The 21,486-nt window shown below is 41.1% G+C and overlaps 1 protein-coding gene across 4 annotated transcripts in view; it reads right to left on the minus strand.

The window, feature by feature from the left end:
• Positions 1-865: 865 nt before the first annotated feature.
• Positions 866-21,486, minus strand: part of rapgef4a (Rap guanine nucleotide exchange factor 4a) — a 41,705-nt gene continuing 21,084 nt past the window's right edge. For 2 of the 4 annotated variants that reach the window (XM_086220656.1, XM_086220659.1), the window contains 27 exons: positions 18,950-19,022; positions 13,020-13,084; positions 12,042-12,113; positions 11,845-11,951; positions 10,730-10,851; positions 10,439-10,622; positions 10,269-10,353; positions 9,795-9,855; positions 9,611-9,687; positions 9,369-9,515; positions 7,341-7,456; positions 6,347-6,432; positions 5,947-6,025; positions 5,717-5,867; positions 5,202-5,290; positions 5,089-5,119; positions 4,929-5,007; positions 3,924-4,070; positions 3,563-3,660; positions 3,086-3,211; positions 2,728-2,906; positions 2,551-2,641; positions 2,417-2,467; positions 1,653-1,740; positions 1,502-1,566; positions 1,364-1,418; positions 866-1,277 (listed from right to left, as the gene is read on the minus strand). In XM_086220656.1, coding sequence (XP_086076782.1) covers positions 1,150-1,277; positions 1,364-1,418; positions 1,502-1,566; positions 1,653-1,740; positions 2,417-2,467; positions 2,551-2,641; positions 2,728-2,906; positions 3,086-3,211; positions 3,563-3,660; positions 3,924-4,070; positions 4,929-5,007; positions 5,089-5,119; positions 5,202-5,290; positions 5,717-5,867; positions 5,947-6,025; positions 6,347-6,432; positions 7,341-7,456; positions 9,369-9,515; positions 9,611-9,687; positions 9,795-9,855; positions 10,269-10,353; positions 10,439-10,622; positions 10,730-10,851; positions 11,845-11,951; positions 12,042-12,113; positions 13,020-13,084; positions 18,950-19,022 — 2,652 coding nt within the window. In that variant the 3' untranslated portion in view covers positions 866-1,149. The remainder of the gene's footprint in view (positions 1,278-1,363; positions 1,419-1,501; positions 1,567-1,652; positions 1,741-2,416; positions 2,468-2,550; positions 2,642-2,727; positions 2,907-3,085; positions 3,212-3,562; positions 3,661-3,923; positions 4,071-4,928; positions 5,008-5,088; positions 5,120-5,201; positions 5,291-5,716; positions 5,868-5,946; positions 6,026-6,346; positions 6,433-7,340; positions 7,457-9,368; positions 9,516-9,610; positions 9,688-9,794; positions 9,856-10,268; positions 10,354-10,438; positions 10,623-10,729; positions 10,852-11,844; positions 11,952-12,041; positions 12,114-13,019; positions 13,085-18,949; positions 19,023-21,486) is intronic. The other 2 variants (XM_086220658.1, XM_086220657.1) reach the window with 2 other exon arrangements.

The following is a 21,486-nucleotide window of genomic DNA, read 5'->3' on the forward strand; positions in this document are numbered from 1 at the left end:
TTTGGCTTGTTTTTCAATCTTTTTATTTAACGTTTATTTTCACAGGAAATCTCGCTGTGGTCTCGTTCTCAAGAGAGACCTCTTATACAGGTTAAATGTGCCGCCTAAAACTCTGGGATCCAAACTTGAAATCATGACATTAACAAGTCTTTACAGTTCTTTAGCAGCAGGAGAACCAGGGGATCATAACTGCCCCCTGATTAGAAGTTCCTCTCCCTTTACTGACGTCGCTGTGCAATTCAAATGAACACGTTAATGACACGCTAACTGACGTGATAATAAACATCTAAAATATTTAATTTGTACAGCACATGAACACAGGTTTTCTGAAATAAATCATATCTCACCCAGAGGAATGTGCTTCGGGAATAAAAAGTCAAACGATCGTATGCGCATGCTGATAACAAAATAAATATTTGTATACAATTTACAACACATAACACTCTCACAAACTCAAATGTGTATAAATATTGTTTGATACAAAAGATAAACAACTGAATATCAGGAATATCAAGACTTGCATTTTTAAAGGAACATGACAGCTTTTTATGGGGGGGGGGGGGGGGGGGGGGGTTAAGCTTATTTTCCATCCTACCCAGAGTCTGATATGAAGACAGATGTCCTTCTCTCATCTGTGGGAGACGAAAGCCACAGAGACCAGCTAGTTAGCGCAATGGATGGTAGCGTATGGGAAGTGTTAGCATGCACTCAGCTCCTTCATCGATGCAGGGCAGGAAGAAGCGTCTCCATCTTCTTGTCTGGCTCTTGGGAGAATGGTGAGTAAGCACATTCCCTAAAAAGGTGAAGTGTTCCTTTAAAGCATCACATAGTGTTTATATCCGAAATTTTACTCAATAATCTGATGAATGACAACCCCCCCCCCCCCGAAGGTCTTTAATTTCCTGAATCGTTCCTCTTGTTTGACTTAGAGACGCAGCGCAGTCAAATGAGAGGTACTTCACCCGCCAGCGATTACCGTTGTTAAATGTACAATTACAACACAAGGCTTCTGTCAGTGACATCTGAAACAATATCTCATTATCTCATACATCCCTGGGTCCTCCAAGTGATTGCCTGTTTTTGGAGTAAATTCATGCTCAAGTCATGTGAAGCCGCATCAGTGTGCAACACTTCCACTCCTGATTGGTTTCAAGATCTGCGAGGCTCAAGTCCATGTGAGAGCTGGGTTAGTATCCTCTGGTTGTCGATCACATTGAGGTGACGCACATAGGTCCGCATGTCCGGGTGGTTCTTGCTGGCCAGAGGGGATTCTGGGCCTGGATGAAATGGAATAAAGAGAAGAAAAATATTCTGATTCTCATTGCAGTTCTCATCTTATTAAAACAAAAAATTTGGGACTTACTGAAAGGCTGGCTCCTACAGTATCTCACCATTTTCACTGTGTTAGCTATCATACGCTGTAAGGTGGAAGAACTATAATCAGCAACAGATGTCAGCAATTAAACTAACAGCATAAAGAATTATATTCAGAAAGCCTCACCATTTTCTCAAAATTGACCAAATTGTCGATAAACGTCTTGTTTCCCTCATGAGTGAATGTCATGTCTGGCAGGAAAAGAAATTACAATGGTTTAGGTGAATGGCAGCGACTGAAGGTGACGACAATGTTTGATAAAAATACAGAGCAGCACCTTTGATCAACAGCGGCATGAATGGAATGATGGGAGGCTCCAGCTTGGCGACCGTCAGTCGGTACGCTCTGTGGTTCCTGGATGGGTCCTGGGGAAACAAGCGCACCCGTCTACAATCACTGTGTAAATGGCTGACAGTCACCAGGAGGCCGGCAACATTTTTTCTTTAGAGGGTCAAAAGATAAAAAATGAGAAATATCTGGCAAACGAATTAAAAGATTTGTAGACTTGTGGTTTCTGCAATATTTGTCTACTTTTTTGCCCGTATTTACATAAAGATAGAAAAATACTGGCAGGCAAATTTTTTTTTTCTCGTGATGAGAATATCATGAGCGTAGTTGGCAAGGTAGGTAGAAGGATGTCTCTGGATGTTGAGCAGCGATACTCTCTGGTCTTATCAAACATAATGCCTTTGAAATGACAACAAAATTATTTAGACCTTCACCCTTCGTTAAAAACAGATTGGAGTTCTCTCTTTTCGAAGTATTCATCTTAACTCTTGTCAGTCATTACAACAGGTAACATTAATAGCCTCCGACAGAAGTGAGTCAGTATCAGTGTGATGCCAGTCTAAATATAGGCAGCGCCCTCTGTGGGAATCTAGATAAATAACACTACAAACTCATTGTCATAGACACAGAGATTCATTAATATAATGGTGTTTTTCATTTCTTTTCGAGGGGATGATTGTTTTCCTTTAAAGACTCGATTCAAAAACTGAGATGTTTTAACAATGAACAAACAAATTGACTGCTTCAATTTACCATCAAGTTTTCAAATTCCCCATAAAACTTCTTGAACTTGCTGGGAAGTCTCTGTGAACACAGTCAACAATGGCAGTTAAAATGCTGTTAGAAAATTAAAATTACTCAATGAAAGACTGTGAACAAACACCAACCTCCCAGCTCTGACTCAGTCTGCTCACCGCCGGGTTACTCAGACCCATAATGATAGCAAAGAAGGCATTCAGGTTCCTGTAGTCCTTACAGCTTAGACAGAACACAAGAAAAGGCCCGTAACCACAAAAGTAGTCCATGTGAGACAGAGTGCCGACTGTCAACTGTGGTCCACTTACTGGGCAGCAATCTTCATGAACTTCTTGAGAAGCTGCACGCGTTTGCTGAGGGGAGAACACAGACAGACCTCCGTGATCACCCAAAACTGGATTTCATTAAACCTCCTGAGGAAGAGATCCAAGTTCACCGTGGTTTTCTTGACGTTTTGCCTTCCAAAGGTGTGGTAGATGAGTTCAAGCTGTTGGAATCCAAAGAAAGACAGAAACAGCACCCTCTTGTAAATAAAAAGTGAGAGATTAACAAATAAAACCTTTATTCCAGGAGAGCCAATAAACAGGTCTGATGATCTTGAAATCTTATGGGAGACATCGGACTGTGACTCAATTCTGTAAATAGCAAGTGGTGGCTCGGTCGTACCTCATGTACGCAGTGGAAAAGCTCCCAGTCATATGAGGTCAGATGGTAAGCCACATCCTTCGAGCTCATCCACTCGAAGCTGGCCAGTGACCCTGTAGAGGGCCCCTCCTGCTCAGGTAGGGGCGCCTAGAAAACCCCAAAAATGTGTGATATTCATGTAATCGACAGTTTGGAAGTCTTGCCCTTTTACATGAACCAAAACGCAGAAAAGGTTTAAATAAAAGTAAGCAGCTGGACTGACATCTTTATCATATGAGGCTTCACAAAAATTTAGGAAAAAATATAGACAGCATAAGATGTTTTCCACATCATCGGGTTTGATTAAAACCAGCTCGCAGCTGAAAAGCATAGAGGATTTACTGAGTGTAGTAAGAAAAAGGTGTTGAGAGTAACTAATTACAGCTGCAAATGGAGCTTGACTCAATCTAAGTGTGATTTTTATGGTGACAATGTGTGCTCTGGGAGAGATTAACACACCAAAGAATCCAACTGATCCCTGCGGCAGGCAAACAGCCGTCCGTTGATGGTGAGGGAGGAGAACACAGAAACGTCACTGGGCTTGAAGACGACTTTCTCTATTCAACGAAAACAAAACCAACAGGATTAGATCCAGTTTTGGTCGTTGTTGTGAGATCCTGCCACAAGCCTACTTTCAGAGCAGAAACGTGAAAAATGAAACCGGCGCCGCGAGGGGACTTGGGATGCCATTCCTTAGCACCTCTTGTAGCAGCTGTTCAAATTCACAGCCAAAATTAAATTTGTACAAAATCAGCCAGGGATTCATTAGTGCAACACCCCACTTGAGCTGTGATTAACATGCAGCTGTCGTCACTCTCACCTCCCGCCGAACTGAGGCTGACCAGCAGCAGGTCCTCCACTGACCCCAGCTTGTCAGCCACAGCGCCGATGACCTCCTTGACCGAGGCGATGACAGGGACCCGGATTGTGATGTAGGTGTGGTCACAGCAGAATACTTTAAAGAGAACTGCAGACATAAAACAATCGTGGTGAGGAGAATTAAAGGTGAAAGTTGTACTTCGCAGCTCCAGGGATGTGTGAGTCACTGCAGCAGCAAGGAGCCGCAGAGCTACCCTGAACCCCCTCCGGATATACAAACGCTTCACCCCCATTTAAAGGTTACGACAACATGACCTTTATGAAGTGTAAAGGTCATGGTGAAGGTTACCATGTCAGTTAAGGCGTAAGACACCTTAACAACTGTTGGATGAAATAGGAGGAAAGCTGAAACTATTTCAATCTGAATTTTGTATAGTTTTGTTTGGTGAACTCCTACGGCACAGGTTATGGCAAAGGTTATGGCACAGGTCACAGTGTAGGCAAGCGTAGCCACATACCCTATGGCGTAGCCTGACGTGTACCTCTCTACCACTGTAACTGTAACGCTGCGGCAACAAAGACAGCAAACAGCTATCACTAGTCCATTTCTGAACCCGTATGGTTTAGTTTGGCAACTGCATCAAGAAAAACATTAAAAAACCAGTATATCCACAAGATGATGTACTATCCAGCTGGTTCTGGAACCTGTGAGGGCTAAAATTAAATATCCATTTTCTTATTCGCATAGATACTAACTAGGTATTACTGATGTTGGCTTCGACAGTCATAAATTTAATTATTTGCAGCCCACACGAGGGTTGTAAAACAATCGCAACCATCATGCGACCTGTCGAGCGGCTACAGATGGATATTATCCTACGGCTACAATCTGGTGTATTTACATGTCAATGTTCATGAATGTGCACTCTCCCTTGTAAAAATAAATTGTGCCTGATCAGTGGGATCTGAACCAAGCGGATGTAGCTGCAGTATGTGCTGTACTCACGTTCATCATTACTCTTGATGGGCTGACATTTCTGAGGCTTCTCATCTCCCATACTGAACTGGTGCAGTAAAACTTTGTGCTGTGACGGTTGAAAAAGCCCAGTCATCGCAAAAGGTAGCGACAATAAAAAAAAACAAAATGTAAGTTGAAATTGTTGTACCTTCTTCTGTGCGGATCTGGCGTCTTCAGCACTGAAATGTGGAAAATGAGCAACAATTTTAAGGCTGACATACCTCGTCAACATCCACATTCTCCGCAACTCCTCAGACATACTTTTGCTTTACGATTCTCTCCAAGTCCTTAAGTTGCTCACTGAGAGGTGGGATCGCCTTTGCATCATTAGAAACTGCCATGAAGAACTCCTGCAAAACACAAGAATCACAAGAATCTGTAACAATAATCTGTAATAATCCAAAATAGTCACAAAGGTAGCTTTTGGTTTTCACTCTCAAGAAGTTTCTTTCATACTGTGGTTGCAGACAATTCTTTGTGCTGATTGGCTGGTCGGGTGTCAGGACACCTGATGACCTCCAGCTGAGACATGATAACATTCCCGATCCACTACCTGTCATTATGCTAAACGAGGTAGCAGTCAGCTGGTCTCTAATTCACTCATAGAGGTATCTCTTGTCTGGAACTAGAGAGGATGGCAAATAGATGTATTTCCCGAAAAGTTGCGCCACTCCTTAAAATGATTCTACAAAGATGTGTCATTTGTCAGCCTCATGTTTTTGTGTTGTCAATGACATTTGAAATGTTCAGATCCATAATATCATCAATTGGCTGACCTGAAGAAAGACCAGAGATACACTGTCCTCCTGGAGCTGGTCTCCATGTACAGCAGCCCACTGCATCACCAGGCGGATCACCCTGCGCTTGTTGTTCAGTGTGTAGTCCAGCCTCTCCTGTTGAGAACCCTGTGAGGCCTGGGCGTGGTAGGTGCACAGCAGTTAAAGATCAAAGTATCATGCATGTAGCGGGGAAGGGGACAGGAGTTAACCACACCAAGGAAGGATATTGCCCCGTTAACACTGGACATAGCTGAGCGTTTGGTATGAAGACACAGTGCATGAGCACAAAGTCGTCTAATGCCGAGTCTGTGAGAGGAAAAATAGAGAGAGTCAGGTTAAACACTTGTGATGCCAGTGTATGAGCACATCAAACTCTCTTGCTTCATGTGGCCTTGTTTCTGTCACCTCTGCAGGAAAATGAAAACCATATGTAGCCACACAAGCGAGAGAAATTAGATCAGCTCTGCGATGTGTGGATAATTATAGATGAGAGCAAACAGGTCAGTGCAGAACATTAGGCAGAGGACAGAGGACAGAGGAGAGAGAGTGTACAGAAACTGAAGCATAAAATGATCTTAAATTATATTAGACGACCCTAATCTGACATCCTCGGTGTTGCAGCACTACCTGACTCTGTGAATTGAGAATCCATTCGCGTCATCTCAAGAAGGTGCTCCAAAATCTTCTCTGGTGTGCCCGACATTACCTTGTATCTGAAGCAACACAGAAGAAAACAAAAGCCTCTACTAATCAAGAAACACCAGCTTTTAATACCTGATGACACGGCTGTGGCTCTCAACTGATTTGTGAGTGTGCGTCCGCGACTGCTTCATTTGACAACAATCACAGAGTTCTTGGCCGGTTGAAGATGAAGGGCAGAGAGAGCACGAGAGAAGCCAAAAGAGGCATCTTCTACGTGAAGGAGAATCAACACAATCCAGCCATCCAGCCTCGGTTATTGTTATTACTAGACGACGGCGCCATAAGAGGTAGCTGCACAGGCCGGGTTCTGTCTTCCCCTCTCAGGAGGGAGAACACAGTCTTGACACTCTCATGTGTGAGGAGCCGAGTTGATTAGAGGGCGACCCTAACCTAGCAATTGTGACTTGCCAGGCATTCTTTTTTCCCCCAGCAGCTATCGTCCACCATTACCATTAATGTGTCTCTCTATATTACACTTGCTGGCTGACAGAGCTCAGGATTGGGTTGCTGCCTCTTGAAACATTCTTAAGTCTAAAGCTGACAATATTGTCCATTTTTTCGCAAATCCCACAAAAAAAATTAAAGTAATATGAATGAATCCACATTTGACAAGTGATGTCAAAGCTTGATGCAGCTTATTGCTCTGCTGTAGACGTCCATGAAATATTCCATTTGTCAGATTACAGTAATGATAATGGTGTATTTCATTGAAAAGGGGCCTTTGACACAATGACACTTTTAATACCAAGCCGCTTGAGGAAATCAGTAGATCTTTTTTACATGACATTTTTTTGACCTGAGCTGCAGAAAAAAGAGACGTGGCTGCGGAAACTGAATTTGAAAAGAACTGATGCTGATAATGTGGAAAGGAGATTTACAACTCACACACCCAGTGAGTCTGTGTGTTTTGTACATTTACTTGTAATTGGAAGTTGAGGCTCCGTGGACGGAGGTTCGATTGCTGCTGAGACTCTTCTCTAAAACCAGGACGTCCTGACCGTGCTCCTTCAGCCGCACCGTGTTGGCCTCCACATCCTTCACAGGCACACACATGAGATAAAAACCCATAAAAGACGACCCTAATTCTACGATCATCTCAAAGCTAAGCTACTGCAACATCTAAGACAGCAGTTTTCTTTGGCAGCTTGAGATTTTTCTATGTCCATAATAAGAATGTAAGAACAACTCAACCATCCTTCCATCCATTTTCTATACCGCTTATCCGTTAAGGGTTGCTGGGGGGGCTGGAGCCTATCCCAGCTGACATTGGGTAAGAGGCGGGGTACATCACCAGTCTGTCGCAGGGCCATCAGGAGGCATTAGGGGCTCAGTATCTTGCTCAAGAACATTTCGACATGGTCACCGGGGGAAGTGAGGATCAAATCGGCAACCATTTGGTTGCTAGTGGGCGGCATGGCTCAGGGGTAGAGTGGCTGTCTAGCAACAAAAGGGTCGCTGGTTCGATCCTGGACCCCGGTGACCATGTCGAAGTGTCCTTGAGCAAGATACTGAACCCATAATTGCTCCTGATGAGTAGGTTGGCGCCTTGCAAGGCAGCCTCCACCATCAGTGTGTGAGTGCGTGTGTGAATGAGACGACACTGTAAAGTGCTTTGAGTGCCGCTAAGGTAGAAAAGCGCAATATAAAATTGAGTCCATTTAGACAGCCACTCTACCTCTGAGCCATGCCGTCCCGATTGTAAGAACAACTGAGAGGGAATATAAAATATTCTTACTATCATGGGATATTTAGGAAAAACTAATTTTAGTTTTCTGTAAGATTATTATTTTTAAGCGTCAAGAGACATACTTCAAAAGACACTCAATTATTTCCACTAGAGAATGGACTACCTAATGCATCTACACATTCAATAATAGCTTATCATTTTTCCATCATTCTTACTTCTCATTATGTAGTTAATTGTGCATTCTTTATGGCAAATGCTTTAATCAATTGATGTTTTTAAAATGAGACGTGGAATATTTCAATTTGATGGAGAGAGGACATTTTTAATTTGAATTCCTTGATGATATGATACAGGGTGTAACTTTGTGATACATGTAGCTGGATAAAAAAAAAAAAAAAACTAAAACAGGATGGGCATAGGAATTTATTATACAAATATGTGATGTCATCAAGTTATCTAGCGTTGAAAAAAACAAACAAACTAGGAGACCAGTTTACTAAAATATACCTAAATTTGCCGAAATCAACTTGTCAGATTTTACAATGCCATATTCCTACCATTTGTAAACATTTTAGGTATTTTAAGTATCATATCATCAAAATGTTGAAATATTAGACGCTGAATGGACTGCTTCTCTATACTATATCATGTATGAAGCATACTGGAGCATCTCTCAAGCCATACTGCTTATGTATAAGTATTTCATCTCTTGCAGGGAAGGTATTTTAAATAGCTTCCCTACTAGCTCAATTACCCTAAATCTACTTTTTAAATATAGCCTGAAGTTGAATAAGTCACGCAGCGTGGATTTTATATTTTGCTGAATGACCATGTATTTATACAGCAGGGAGGTGGCATGGCTCGCTGTCACTTGATCGCTGGTTTGATCCTCTCCTCTCCCGGTAACCATGTCAAAGTGCCCTTGAGCAAGATACTGAGCCCCTAATTGCTCCTGATGGCCCTGCGACAGACTGGCAAACTGTCCAGGGGGAACTCCACCTCTCGCCCAATGTCAGCTAGGATAGGTTCTAGCACCCCCCCCCATACACACACACACACACACACACACACACACACACACACACACACACACACACACACACACTCACCCCAACCCCAACCCCCTCCCGTGACCCTTAACAGATAAGCGGCATCAGGACTGGATTTCTGGCTGAAAGGGCTGTATTACCCAATTATGGCCAACAGAGGGCAATAGTGTTTTTCTCCTCCTTACAATCTAAAGGCTTAACAGACACCCACCCTCAAAATCCTGTTGAAATCCTCCTTGTCTACTCTCAGGAAGTGACAGTTGTCCTCTCTCAGGACAATGGAGGCCGCACGGGGGGCATCGTTGACAAGAGCCAGCTTCCCAAAGTCATCTCCCTCATGGAGTGTGCAGACAACACCCTGCAGAGCACAGCACACTGATCAGATAAAGAATCAAAGCAGTCTAATCAGCTTTTATATGCAGGAGGCTCATTGAAAAAAAAACAACAACCTACTTTTCCATAGATAACAACATTGACTGAACCCTTGAGAATGATGTACCATGATGTACCTTCCTCCCCTTGACTGAACACTGAGAGAAGAAAGATTTTGGTATTTCGATATATTTGAATTCAGTTCTTTAACAATGTGAGACGTTCATACAGTGCATCAAATTGTTTACGTCATCACATTACTTACAAACTGTTCCTGCTTTTGCATGAGACTCAAATATGAGCACTCCCACCAGTTCTCTTTTTACCTGTGTGAGAAGGACAGACGATAGATTTACAACTCAAGAAAATCCATATAAACTTTCATTATTTTTAACTTGCTGCTGCAACTGACGGCAACCAAAATGTGAGCGGCACTTCATCTGGGTAAGTTTTATTTCTCTGAGAGTGCTAGCGAAAGCCCTGCAGGTGTGAAATTTATTACACTACAATTGAATTGGAGTTATTCAGCACAGCAGCGACAGAACCTGAACCTTGGGTTTGAAGAACATGTATTCTGACATATATAAATGTGCTGGTTCACACATGCTTATATTGCTTCCAATGCTGCATACACCCTGCTTTTAAATGTGTCAAACCTGTGTGAGGATTGTGCTTATAGCCAAAGTAAACAGTGACAACAGGATTTTATAACCATAGAAGGCTGAGGAGCTGCACTCACTGTGGTTGACAGGTGAGATAAGGCTTTAATATGCAGTAGTTCTTCGTAAATGATTTCCAAATCATCCTCTGTTCTTTCAGATGGACTGTAATCAGATAAATACGTATAAAATCACAACACCATCACACTAATTCACTTTATTTAATATTGCTTAGAGATTGAAGCCCTACTGTTTCCTCAGAATCATCCTCATGTGGGCGTCAGGCCCAATTTGTGAGAGGAGAAGCAGGGTATCCTGCAACTCCTCTTGGCTCTCCCTCCCCTCTTCCTCACTAGGTAAAGGAGCATCCTCCTGTTCATCATCCAGGAAGCGATAGAAAAGGTACTTGTCCTGGAAGCTCAGCTCCTGGTCCACTGCGTCACAACAAAACCACACAGATAGACAGACAGATGGGATTAAAATAAAATTCTCTGCTTCACACGAACATGTGGGCAGACACGGATATCAGCCAGAATCTCACCATGGTTGAGAACACCTTCTTCCAACAGCACCTGCCACATGCCCACAGCTTGAATGCGAGAGTGGACGCAGGAGCTCTGCTGTATTTGCCAGTCAACCAGCTCTGTTCCCACGCAACACTGCCTGGTAAAAGACACAAGTGCTTGTCAGTTCATCATGTTTTTGAGTTGTTGGTTGCGTGTATTTTCAGCCACTGGGTACATTTCTGTAGAGGCTAAATTAGAAAAGATGAGGAGTCACATTCAGATAAGTTTTTCGACTTTTCTAAATGTATGACAGATGCACGGAAAACTGTCAACTTTTGGAGAAACATAACCTGCCTGCTGTTAATTAACAGAGAAACGTAGGTTATCAACTTTGGCTTGCAGTTGAAAAAAAAAAAGCAAGGACGTTCCTTTTCTTTGCATCCATTTGTTGTCTGATTTTGAGATCAAGGCGAGGAAATCAATGAAAGGGTTCATGTTGAAGGCTGAGAATCTTCACAACATAACATTTCAGAATATAAATCCCACAAATTTGCCACATAGTCAAAAAGCCTAAACCACTGCAGCACATATTTGATCTGAATCTAGCCTTAGTTTAAAATTTTACTCTACTCTTATCTCTGGTTTTGTTTGTCATTGACTACTAAGGGAAATATCGTGCTTTCCCTGCTAAATTCACACTAAACAGACAGGTTTTTATCAGTCAAGTGTAAGAGACTCTCCTCCTCTTCGGTCCCAGTCACGCGTGAACTGCAGAGAACCTCAGGGTTCCATTTTTGGACTTTTTATTTTATTTTTTTAAATTTTCTTAGTATTGTTTGCCTTAGGCTTTTTCTTCCACAAGCACAATGTCTCTTTTCACTCTTAACATTGATGACACATTAATATACTCTCTGTTATACCCAGGAGAGTCTAACTGTATCACATCCATCCCTAAATGCTTCCAGGAAGTGCAGAGCTGGAAGGCAAAAATGTATCTTCAGCACTGACCTGTGGACAACTCAAGACCATGAAAACAAACCTCCCAGTGTCTACAGTCAGCTCCAGTTATCTCACATGTGCTATATAAACAAAAAAATAGGCTTTGGTTGATATTCCACAAATTTCTATGAGTATCAAGATGCTATTTCACCTGTACGTCTTCAAATGATATTTTCTGTCTCGGATCATGTGAGGTGCTCTGGACAGGATGGCATTACGAAGAACCTTCCCCGCCCGTAAGATCTTTTCAGAGGGCACCTGAACAGAAGATTTAATTATAAATCTCAGCACAGTGGAGTCCAGAGGAGCACCTGCTACATTCAGAGGTAATGACTGACCCTAACTTACATGGGTGGTTTTATTTACTACCTGGGAAATCCATTTAGGGTGGGGTTTGGCTGGAATTTCAATGAATGACTTCTGCAAAATAAAATGAAACAAAAAAATTGAAATGCAAAATATGGATGACAAGGAAAGTGGGACTCTTCTAATAATTAAAAAAAAAACATCATGTAAACTGGGTAAAATAAAAGCTTATCACCGGGTAAAACAACAGATAATAAAAGGATATAGAGGAATCTACATATAAGGTGAGTCAAATTAATTAATCGTTGTGTTTCCTTTGCCTGAAAAGGATACCAATATGTGTCTCATAACAGAAATTTGATTTCCTTGGTCATTTAGTATTTGTGTTGGGCCGCAGGGATGTGACATTTAGATGTAGTCTGCATGCTTCAGAGAACACTCATTTACGTGAAGGCTTTAAAGTCTCATCATTTATTTACAAGTAAATTAGCTCAATCAGTAGCTGAAGAAGCTGATGGGCCTTTGCTCTCATTAATTACCAATGTGGAAGTAAAACTACAGCCATACACGGACCTCGTATCTCTTTTTTTAATAAGAGAAATATCTTGTAACAGTGTTCCAGTTGAACAGTCTCTACAGGAACCAAGCACAGGGCACAATAAATCTGCTGCGTGTTATCATGCCTGCCAGCGGTCAGGAAACGACAACAGGAGAAAGGTGGGACAGGAAACGCTCTGGATGGAGACAAGAACTCCAGCCACCTTGTTTATATTTAGACCAACTTTAAACAAACTTCAAATTCCACACTCATGTCTATCTTTTGCGGGAGAGGTCAGGGATTACGTCACGTTTAATGGCATGAGTTATAGCCAAGTGACAGGAAGTCTTTGCTAGATAGGAAGCAAGGAGATAAACTGCATGTTCTATCTTTCTTTTATAATGTGGTGACACTGAAAGGCACAAAATCTATTTTTGATTCTTGAAGTTTAATGTCAGCTTTTACAAGATAAGAAAAACTACCTTATTCTGATGTTTGGAGACGGACACAAATGAATTGTTGCTTATGTTCTCTTTGTCCGGCATTCCTGTTTGGGAAAAACAAGCATACATTTATAAAAGGAGGTGTCAGAGGTGTAGTATTTTCGAACTTTTTACCACTACCTCATCTCACCATGTAATGATGTACCGTATTATTAAGAAAAAAATTCTTATGATGAACACAAACCAAAGAAGTGCATAACATGAGTCAGAAAAAAACACTTTATACTTCAAATGATTGAACAACAAAGTCACATTTCTGTTATTGGGCTTTGGGTAGCAAAGATTTCATGGACTTCTGCAATGACAAAATTTTACTAATTAGAGAGAGAAAGATCTTCTCCTCCTGCCATCAGGTGACAACATGGCACCCAATCACCCCAGAAACTTTTGAGGCAGCTATAGAACCAGACATACACTTTGATAGTTTTTAGCCTTCATGAGCTTAGTACAATAATTTCCTCCTCTAAACCATCCTCCTGTCTTCTAGACCCCATCCCAACTAAGCTGCTTAAGGACTCTCTACCCCTCGTTAGCACCTCCCTCTTGGACATGATCAATGTGTCACTGTTATCTGGTTACGTCCCACAGTCCTTTAAAGTGGCAGTAATTAGACTTCTTCTCAAAAAAGCAAACCTGGATCCAGAAGTTTTGGCCAACTACAGACCAATATCAAATCTTACTTTTCTCTCCAAAAATCTGGAGAAGGCAGTTGCTAAACAGCTCAGTGACTTTCTTTCCATAGCAACAGCCTATTAGAGGATTTCCAGTCAGGGTTCAGGATTCATCATAGCACAGAAACAGCACTAGTCAGAGTTACCAATGACCTCCTACTAGCATCAGATGAGGGACTGGTCTCTGTGCTGGTCTTATTAGATCTTAGTGCAGCTTTTGATACCATTGACCATCATATCCTTCTACAGAGACTGGAACATGTCATTGGCATGAAAGGAACTGCACTAAACTGGTTTAGGTCATATTTACTAGGTTGATCTCAGTTCGTACTAACTAATGATAACCCTTCTGAAACCACTACAGTCAGTTAGAGTGTTCCACAAGGGTCTGTGCTTGGACCAGTCCTCTTCACCATATTCCTGCTTCCTCTCGGTCACATTATAAGGAAACTCTCGATTAATTTTCACTGTTATGCAGACAATACGCAGCTGGCCCCCAGCACGACCCTAAGGAACATAGGAGGTCTCTTTGATCAGGATCTGTCCTTTAACTCCCACTTTAAGCAAATCACTAGGACTGCTTTCTTTCACACATTGCTAAGATCAGACACATCCTGTCTCAAAAAGATGCAGAAAAACTAGTCCATGCTTTTGTCACTTCCAGGCTGGATTACTGCAATTCCCTCCTATCAGGCTGCACCAGTAGGTCCCTAAAGACTCTCCTGCTGGTCCAAAATGCTGCTGCCTGCTTGTTGACTAGAACTAGTAGAAGAGACCATGTCTCTCCTGTACTGGCTTCTCTTCACTGACTCCCTGTCAAATTTAGAATAGAATTCAAAATGCTCCTTCTAACATACAAAGTCCTCAACAGACAGGCTCCTTCATACCTGACAGAGCTCATAGCCCCCAATTACCCAGCCAGAACCCTTTGCTCCCAGGATGCAGGGTTACTTGTGGTTCCTAGAGTTTCTAAAAGTAGAATGGGAGCCAGAGCCTTCAGCTATCAGGCTCCGCTCCTGTGGAACCGTCTCCCAGCTTTGGTTCGGGATGCAGACACCCTCTCTATGTTTAAGAGCAGACTAAAGACCTTCCTTTTTGATCAAGCTTATAGTTGGGCTGCTTAGGCTGGCCCTAAGATATGCCGCTATAGGCTTAGACTGCCGGGGGATCTCCCATGGTGCACTGGGCTTCTCTCTCCTCCTCTCTGTCCTACTATATGTGTCATACATAAATCATACTCATACGTGTTACTAACTTGTCTTCTTCTCTGGAGCCTTCAGGCTCCCCTCATCCCAGATCCTGGGTGCTGCTGGAGGAGGCTGCAGACCTGAAGAGCTATCAGGTTCCCCTCCTGTGGAACCGTCTCCCAGTTTCGGTCCGGGATGCAGGCACCCTCTTGACCTTTAAGAGCAGACTTAAGACCTTCCTTTTTGATCAGGCTTATAGTTAAGGCTGCTTAGGCTGGCCCTCAGATATGCTGCTATAGGCTTAGGCTGCTGGGGGATCTCCCATGGTGCACTGGGCTTCTCTCTACTCCTCTCTGTCCTCCTATATTTGTCATACATAAATCATACTCATACGTATTACTAACTCATCTTCTTCTCCGGAGCCTTCGGGCTCACCCAGATCCCGGGTGCTGCTGGAGGAGGCTGCAGACCTGAAGAGGCTCAAGCTGCAACCCGTAGCTCCACCTGCTCACGTCCCCGTCTGTCCATCAGTCTCTTCCTTTCTCTCTCTCTTTATCTCTGTCCCACTCTTTCCTTCTGCATATCTGTCCACCTCCATTATCTGTCTTTGCCTCTGCACTGCTCTCCTGCTCTCTTTCCCCCCAACCAGTCAAAGCAGAAGGCCGTCCCCATTGAGCCTGGATCTGCTCGACGTTCCTGATGTTAAAAGGAAGGTTTTCATCACCGCTGTAGCAGGATGTGCTTGCTGATGGAGAATTGTTGGGTGTAAATTCACTGAAGGAGTGTGGTACTGGACCTGCTCTACCTGTAAAGTGTCATGAGATAACTTTTGTTGTGATCTGGCGCGATATAAATCAATTTGACTTGACTTTACTTGAATATATGAAATGAACACAATAAATCAATTTTTACATGTCCCCGATTAAATGTGTACTAACACATAATTTACTGACTTAATACTTGACTTTGACTTTGTTTTAATAAACATAAATAAATACATATTTGCATTTTTGAGATACTGTTTACATTTTGTCTCTTAAATGTGTGATCTGATTTCTATGTAATCCGTACACATTTTTATATTATTGATATACTTACTTTCATTTAGAAATAATTCAGTTGAATTTGGAGTTGATGCAATACTTAATTCTTAATCAAAATGATGTCTGATTCTTCCATCCTTTGTTGAAATCTTCACGATAAAAATCAAAAGTTCAAATATAAAATCACATCACTTCAAGTAGTTTTCCTTCATAAATCCACAAATATCTATTTGGAATTTTGAACAGTTTTCCTTAGTGTGTTGACAGATATGTTTATCCCTATATTCACAAATGAAAAACTTGAACTGAACTCACATTCAAATTAAGTTTTTCCTTCATTGTTTAGGGGTAAATTACATGCATTTGTGATAAATACTGTAACCAACACAGAAACACTATTTTACGCATTATTGTATTATTCTAAAACTTCATAGCTGATTTGTTAGATAGGCTGACTTTTGTTTCTTGTAAACTCGACAGTTCTCCTTCAGGACAAACACCACTATCAGCCATGTTTGCTCAGTCACAACAGACCCTATTTTTAGGGTTGATCTTCACACTGCTGATAGCAAAAAAACAGATACAATGTACAAATTGTGAAGCCAGACGTTTATTTTTTGCTATACTTTGCTGGAAAAAACACTTATTTCTCTATATATGTATTCCTTTGTTGAAAATCTCTAGTTCTGCTTATTTTTGTAAATGCTATTTGATGTCACTTCTGCTATGATGACTTTCTTCTTGTAGGTCATGTGGTAAAACCTAGACCTCAGGGCTGACAGGAAAAAATACTACTGGGGGTGAAAGAATGTGTACTGTTGAATGTGTTGTTTACCGGAAAGTTATTTTACATCTGACATGTTTGCAGTGGCGGCTGTATGTCTCGCAGTAAAAGTGTACCAATTTTAATCATAGAACTTTCAGGAAAAAAAAAAGAGAAATATGATGAGTAATGACCACAGCAGATATCACGGGTTCATTTTGGACATGTGTTTCAACTTATTGTTATGTTCCTGGAGGATATGAGATATTAAGTTGCTGGAATCATTGTTATATGAATCATAGTGTAATTTTGTAGACATGCACACATTAGAATTTACAGTCCTTCTTTGTGTCGGGGTCTAAATGGAATTTGTGCCTTTTAATGGGGTTGAGAAGTTTACACGACAGTCTTTTAGTTAGCCTCACAAATACAATGACTATCGTGTGACATCACACCACTCAATCAAGTGTCAATCCAATTCGGTCATATCAGCAGAAATGTAGTGTACAAAAAAACATGAACGTTATGCCAAATTATTACATTATTAAAAGGAATGGAAAATAAATCATACGCAGTTGAGAGCAAAGTGTTTTCTTGGCGCATTACTGCTTAGTGCTTTACAAGATGCTCAGGTGGAGTAGTACCACTGAATGCATGAGCGGAGTAAATGAAACAATGCTGACTTTGAAAGCCTGTTAACAGGTTCTGTAACAGTGTAATGCAGTGTTGTAAGTCAAAAAAAAAAAAAGAGAGATTTGACACATCTTAAATTTATGCATCGATTACAGTAAGAACAACCGAGCTGCTGTTTATATACAGGAGAGTACAGCCTCCAGCTGCTTTCATGCTTGTATGATTTCTCTCTTGTGTACTTGTGTAGTCAAGCATGGAGTGCATACTGCGAAACCCTTATGCAACATAGAAATAGAGTACTGTATGTTGTAGAGAAGCGTGCATTTATACAGTGGTACTCGAAGCATGTAATATTAACGAGCACTGAAGCAGAAATGTCATATTTGAAGCCAGAAAACCTCTATATAAATTTCAAAAAAAAAATAATAAACGAAATCTTTATGAAATATTATCCTGGCACTGTACTCAACACTCATTGAAAAATGATGGGGAAAAAACAAGAGGAAAGACTAGAATAAAATAGTTAGCATGAGAGCACAAACAGGAATCCAATAGTGCAAAAGAAAGTCATGCAAGTTCTGTATTTTCCATGAGAACATTTAATTTTCCAAGACAAGATGAAGTGCTATTAAGGTGGAATTTGAAAGCAAGCTAATGCCACCACCCACTCTGAACCAATGGGGGGCAACATACTAATAAAAAGTTGGGGTTTTGACCCTTACTTTAAAAAAAAGTTATTTTTTTAACTTAGCAATCGTTTAGTCTTCGCTTTTAATTTCATCCATCCATCCATTTTCTTCCGCTTATCCTGTTAAAGGACGTGGGGGGGGACTGGAGCCCAGGGTTCACTGTTCCAAGGGTATTATAGTTACCTGACTGTCAATGTTTACATGCAGTTATGAAGTGTGGATTAAGGTTGCATAGTGTTTAACTGTATTTAACGACTGATCTATGAAAATAAGTCCAGCCAGCAGGCAAACTCTGGATTTCCTCACTATACACAGCTCAATGTCTTTTTTATGGTACACGACTTAGAAGCAAGTTAAGTGCTCTGTTTGAACAAACTTGAGTCAATATTGAGTTAACTTCTAACCGAAAGGCATAAATAAAAGTTTCAGGCTTTATCACAATGCCAGTAGAGGCAAAGAGGGTCTGACAGTAATGCACTTAAGAATAGAGTTTTTCTTTTGTTTTGTATGAAATCTGAATCTACGAATCTTGAATTGCAGTGGTGAAGAAAAAAAACCACATTTAATCTAATAATGGAATAATGTTTCCTGTCAGATTTCTAGCGACTGAGATGAAAACAGCTGAGTCTAAATCCTTTGCCGTGCCTGTTTCTGATGAGGTAACGTTGTCCCGAAGGCTTTTAAAAACATCTACTTACTAGCACGCTGTGTTTGAGCATTTGACAGCATTGGTTTTGTAGTCAGAAATTATCCCTAAGATCTTGTGATCTCAAATGTCAGTCAGAGTTTAAAAGAGGTACCAGATTCTAACATCAGATCCACCTCCCAGATGAGAGGGTTGACAAGGCGAGATTACCGAGACGCAGTTATTCTGAGTGCCTGATTCGTCAAAGAGGGGAAAACTGTAATGCAGAGCTACTTACTGTCAGCACCACAACTACTTTCCATCACACCATAGGGTGGGGCAAGAAGTCCAGCCATGCACTGATGATACCTCTGTCAAGATGAAGAAAATAAAAGAATCATGCAGGTTAATAGCTGTAAAATTATATTCTCACTTTATACAGCAGCACATTATGAGTCAGTCATAACAAATCAAGCACTGTATCAGAGTAGGTACAGCTCTGTAATGGAAAGGAAATGTACCATAAGTCAAATATTGACATCAACAGCTGGTAAAATTCCTTTAAGTTAAGACAACTGTCCATGTTTAGAAGTGTGTACATTCTACCAATTCACAGGGCAAAGTTATGACAATCTAAACACCTGGGGACAATGATGCTCTTAATCAGAGGTGAAATTAACTCTTGTTCAATAGCCTTTGACAACCAGTTTACACTTCTTGGCTTTGAAAATGCATTGCTACAGCTTAGTTCATAAAATCTGAAATAATCTTTGCTGTATTCATTTTTACACATAAATTCTTGGTCTCCATCTCCTGCGGTCTAAAGAAACATATTCATGCATTTGTGAGATGAGGTGTTTTTCAGTAGGTGCCAAACCTACAAATGATGCAGAACAAGCAGAGTCACAGAGCCAGCGGAGCATGACAATACAACTGTATCGTGTCTTGTGACAGCATTGTCCTGCAGCATCGCATATGTTACGCAATGAATTGAACATCATACTGCACCCATGCGCTCTTGTAAATGTCATGTTTCTGCTCATGAAACTGGTGCATGAGGAAGACAATCTAATCTCAGCCACTGAGCCATGAATGATGAGTGAGTTGGGAGTTGAAAGCGAACACAACTGCTAGCTGAAAACAGAGGCCAAAATCTGCGAGGGTCCGTCTACTGAGGTCATGGTTCAGAATTAATCTGAAGTATGAGACAAGCTTACGTGCCAAAGGAATGACATTTTAGTTCAATAGAAAGCTGATAGAGGGCCACTTAGCGAGGGCAGCGCTACGACTCCGAAGTCATTAGGTTCCAAGACCTTAACATGCTCTCTGAGGTCATATTTATAATTCAGTTCCATCCTCTGATGTTAGTTAATCACTTTAGCAGCATCTTAGGGGCCTTTTCTCTCAACTAAGACACCATTCTTACATTACTGAGGATTAAAAAAAAAAATTCAGATAATCTGCTACAAAATTGGGCTGATATTTGAGAGGCTACTTGACATACACTCACTTGCCAATTTATTAGGTATCGCTAGAAACGGCTCGTATGTTATTTCTGGATTATATTTAAAGGTATTTCCAATATTTTTGTCTTTCCCATTTATATGAATAACCGCACCACAAAGTAGAGCTTCACACCTCTCAGACAGATTCAATAAAAAGTAAATATTCATCACAGATATTTTATCATAATGCAGACTTATGATGATATATCTCATAAACTGGCGAGCGAGACCACAGACTATGTACATCATGTGACCAAGACGTGTAATTATTGTGAACTAATCAGTGCAAGCACATTCAGCAGAAATGAAACCATCAGTCACTTCAACAACCGTATCTGTCTTTGTTAACAATTAAAGGATTTAGGATTAGGGGGGAGCGGCAAAAGTAAAAAGCACATGAATAAATGAACTCGGCCCTCTGAGCCAATAAAGCTGCACTCCCAGAGGGGTTGAATCCATTCTGCAGGGTGGGGGTGTTGTTTTAGAGGAGGATTACAACCATTTAGCAGGTGTGTAAAAAAATAAAAAAATAAAAAATCAGTTTTTATGTAGTTAGTCATGACATATTTGACACTAAGGACACTCGCGATTCTTTCCACACACTGTAGGACCACCAGGTGTGCTTTTCTTCCGTCTGTATCCTGACGGACGGAATATTTCAGCTTGAACTTTATAGCCTAATTTTCACCTCTTTCTTCCAATATTTGTTTTAAAAAGTTCCACACAGTTCTACGACTAATTTGGGATAGATCATGAATCACCGCAGAATGAAATCATGCATATCATTGTCATCGTCGTCATCATCACCATCATCTGACAGAAATGTCATATCTCATATTCTTGGCATCAATTCTGTTGTAGTTCTTAATTGTCAGAGGAATGAAACCTTGAAATTAAAGATTCTGTTCTCATGTTTGTAGCCAAGTAGCTGCAATTGTTAGCTTAGCTTAGCATGAAGGCCGGAGACATGGAGACAACATTGCTCAGTTTTTTTATACTTTGATTTTATTTTAGACATATTGTGAATCAGTGAGGCGATAGTGTTGTTTACCTTTGCTCGGAGCCCCATACTTCCAGTCTCTTTTATTATTAGCATGTTGGTCTGTGTAATTTGAATCCAAAAAGACAGCAGCAGTGGGTTTGTTCGTCAATGCTTTAAGGCTAACTGCAGTGACAAAATTGACAAAATGTGATGACCGATAAATACAAAACATGTACGCATGAACGGCATAAAAGAAGTTCACACCATGTTTGTGAGGGAATGGATCCAAGAACTGGGATTGTTAGAGAATTGGTTTATGCCTCCAAAATTACCAGTTCATGTTATCAT

The sequence above is a fragment of the Aulostomus chinensis genome, chromosome 12 (assembly GCF_037954235.1).
Source record: "Aulostomus chinensis isolate RoL2024-O1b breed Wild chromosome 12, RoL_Achi_v1.0, whole genome shotgun sequence".
In the NCBI taxonomy this organism is placed as follows: domain Eukaryota; kingdom Metazoa; phylum Chordata; class Actinopteri; order Syngnathiformes; family Aulostomidae; genus Aulostomus; species Aulostomus chinensis.